The 3,167-nt window shown below is 46.5% G+C and overlaps 1 protein-coding gene across 1 annotated transcript; it reads right to left on the bottom strand.

Moving 5' to 3' along the window:
* Window positions 1–526: 526 nt before the first annotated feature.
* On the bottom strand, window positions 527–1,108 carry LOC119350669 (gluconokinase-like). Its single transcript, XM_037618386.1, has 2 exons — window positions 816–1,108; window positions 527–723 (listed from the first exon to the last, which is right to left on the bottom strand). The coding sequence occupies exons 1-2, from the start codon at window positions 913–915 to the stop codon at window positions 527–529; spliced, it is 297 nt and encodes a 98-aa protein (XP_037474283.1). The 5' UTR covers window positions 916–1,108.
* Between the last annotated feature and the right edge of the window lie 2,059 nt (window positions 1,109–3,167).

Below are 3,167 nucleotides of genomic sequence, written 5' to 3'. Positions count from 1 at the left end.
CCCGCCGTAGAGATCCCGAGCTTGTCCCAGGCCGCGGTATCGATGGAGTCGTCCTCCTCCATGCTGGCTTCTTGTTCCGGATCCTTGTCCTTGCGCTTGTCCTTGTCTTGATCCCCTGGGCCCCGACCCGCGGGTGGTGGCGGTGGGGGCGGGAGAGCAGGGGCCCCCGTGCGCGGTTGGTCCACCTCCGGCTCGAGCTTGATGGAGTAGCCCTCTCCATTGAACTTCGCAATATTGCCACTTTGCTCGTTCGCTCCTTGATTACTATGCCACTTTCCTCCTTTTAGTGATTTTCTTTTTTCCTTTTCCATTTATAAGCACAGGAAACGACCAAACTGCCCCTGATTCTATGTATACAATATACTACGTACTGAGATCTGATTATCTGCATCTGGTATTCTTGTTTGAGCAGAGGAGAGAACGAACCACACAAGCAGCTGCTGACGCAGCCTGCCTGGTCGCCGTCATCGCTCGCTCGGCCCGACCGCTATCGCCGGTCCCTCTTGTGCCCGCGCGCCATAGCCGCTCAGTCCGGCCGCCTGCACGGTACTCGCGCCGCTCGTCCCGGTCTCGCCGCGCTCGGCTGATACTTGAGCCGCAGCGCCGAGCAGCTGACGGCGACGTCCTCGCCGCGGTCCAGCCGCTCTCTGATGGCGTCGTGCAGCGACTCCGGCCATGGAAGGCGGTCCTCGTCCGTGAGCGGGACGCCCCTGCTCATCTTCTCTGTTTTGTTCGACATGGGCAGGGAAGGGACACAGAAGTTCAGAGTTTGCTCTCAGGTGAAGAAGCTTCAGACATGGCACTGCAGGTAGTACCTTTGTTGGCGTGGGAGTGGTGGTCGTCCGCCTCGACGAAGCCGCAGCCCAGCGCGTCGGCGAGCATCGCAGCCACGGTCCTGCGGCAGAGAATTCGCATAAGAGCAGAGCAGAGGACAGCTGCTGCTCCCCATGTTGTCTTCTTCAGTGTTGAGAGATCAAGCAATAAGAGAAGATGGGATGATTGCTGAAATTAGATCTTACGAGATTGTTCTGTTAGGATTCATACAAGATTGTTTTATGGCATTTAAAACCATGACGGTATATCACATGTATGATATAGTACTATTTTTCAGTTCCCTGGGTTGCTTCGGTATCCATTTTCCTACCTGAATTTTCACCAGAATGCAAGATGTTCTGAACTGTCCTGAATTTGAGTCAGAATGCAAGACGTTCCCAAATGTGCTGCTGGTTATATGACTGTACCTGACATTCTCTCATTTTGTTTGAAGGATGTACTCTAGCTAAATGTTGGATATTTATATCCACACAGCAGACCACAAATTTCTACAATATGAGTGTATTGACCAGACCACAATTTTGGAACAACCATACTTTAAACGACAAAAACTAAGCATAATCTGCTATATATCCACACAGTACGTCGACATGAGAATAATAATAATGAGACATAAACTGGGCATAATTTGTTGCATCTCACGAGTCACTTAAATTTTGAGTTCCAAGCTAATTGAAATTGTGAGTTCATATCTCACATAAGCAACACACTGAGTAGAACTACTAGTGAGTTCACTTCTTCATAACAAGCATATTGAAAGTACTTGTTCACATCTGACATAATGCCATCTCAAACAGATCATTCATCCAACTGGTAGCTTCCTCTTTGGAGTCATCTTCTTCGGTGGAGCTGCTGTTGGCATCCTCCTTGGGGTCATCTTCTTTGGTGGAGCTGCTGTTGGCATCCTCTCTGGGGTAGTTCTAGTGGTTTGTGAAGAACTACCCTCTCCCAACAAGATAGCAAGGCAGCTGCACACATATATATTATCACATTTAGATAAAGTATTTTTGTTCCCCATTTGGACATTGCTGAACATTTGCAGCTTACCTTCTAGTGACCATGCTTGGACTGTCCTGCAATATTTGTTCTCTAGTAGGTCTTTGTGGGGTGCTAGGTTCAGCTGGCCTAGCTTTTGTACTGTTCTTTCTAGGCTTCCTCTTCCTGCAATTCAACAAGAAAAATTATTTTTGGTATGATGTGATAATTTAAGCTTTGACTGAAAGAAAAACACTTGCCTTTTTTTGGTTCCATTGAGTGGACACTTGTAACTAGCTTGCCTATGACCCTTTTCGCCACATTTCTTGCAAGTCACTGGCCCTCTAATCATTTTCTTTCCCTTAGAATTGGTGGGAGCAGTGCTATCATCCTTGGGAGCATCATTGGCACCTTTTTTCTTGTGGCCACCTTCAAGACATCCTTTGATCCTCAATTTCCTTTGTCTTCCTTTATTTCTTTTCGCAAGTGGTGCCCCCACAACAAATGGTAGCTCCACACGTGGCCATTGTGATTTATCTGTCATTGGCTCAATCTCTCTCCCATAAGCAGCCTTGAATCCGTCCACCGAGTAGTACTCATGCACAAATTGTTCAAGGTTTACTCTCTTTTGGGATGTCACAAAGGCCAAGACATGTTGACATGGCTTACCAGTGTGCTGCCATTCAAGACAAGTACACGTCTGCTGATTTAGCTTCATGACATGCCTTTCACAGTTCTTGCTATTATCCCACACCTCTGCACTCCAATTAGCAGATTCCACTACTTTTAAGTGCCCCAAACCTCTAGTATTTGCTCTCAACTGAACCATAATTGCCGGTAGTATCCGTCCAGGTGGTAGCCTTTCTCCAATCCTTCTCCTCTTCCTCCACAAAAGCATGATCATCTCTCTAATCTTATCAACTAGTTCAGCAACAGGTAAACCCTTAATGTCTCGGATCCAGTTGTTAAAAACCTCTGCTACATTATTAGTGATATAGTCACACTTGATATCTGGATTGAAGACACACCTCATCCACTTCAGAGTGTGGTACTGACTCAACCATTTTCATACCTCATCTGATTGTTTAATGATTGCTGCCATATGTTTAGTGAACACATCTTCCCTTTAAGCCCTTGCTGCAGGGTACATCCTTCCAAAGCAATGGAACCTTTTTGAAAAATTCTTCATAAGATGGTAAAAACATTCCCTTTGTTCAGCATTGGGAAACACATTCTTCACCGCATTCTCCAAGCCTTTGCAAGCATCTGTGCACACTGCAAGCAGTGGAGGATCTCCTATTGCCATCTTAAGTTGATTCATAAACCATGTCCAATTGTCTTCTGTCTCAGACGCAATG

Source organism: Triticum dicoccoides, chromosome 1A, assembly GCF_002162155.2.
Source record: "Triticum dicoccoides isolate Atlit2015 ecotype Zavitan chromosome 1A, WEW_v2.0, whole genome shotgun sequence".
NCBI classification, from domain to species: domain Eukaryota; kingdom Viridiplantae; phylum Streptophyta; class Magnoliopsida; order Poales; family Poaceae; genus Triticum; species Triticum dicoccoides.
Note: the sequence above shows the minus strand (reverse complement) of the source record. Positions and strands in the feature narration are given on the sequence as shown.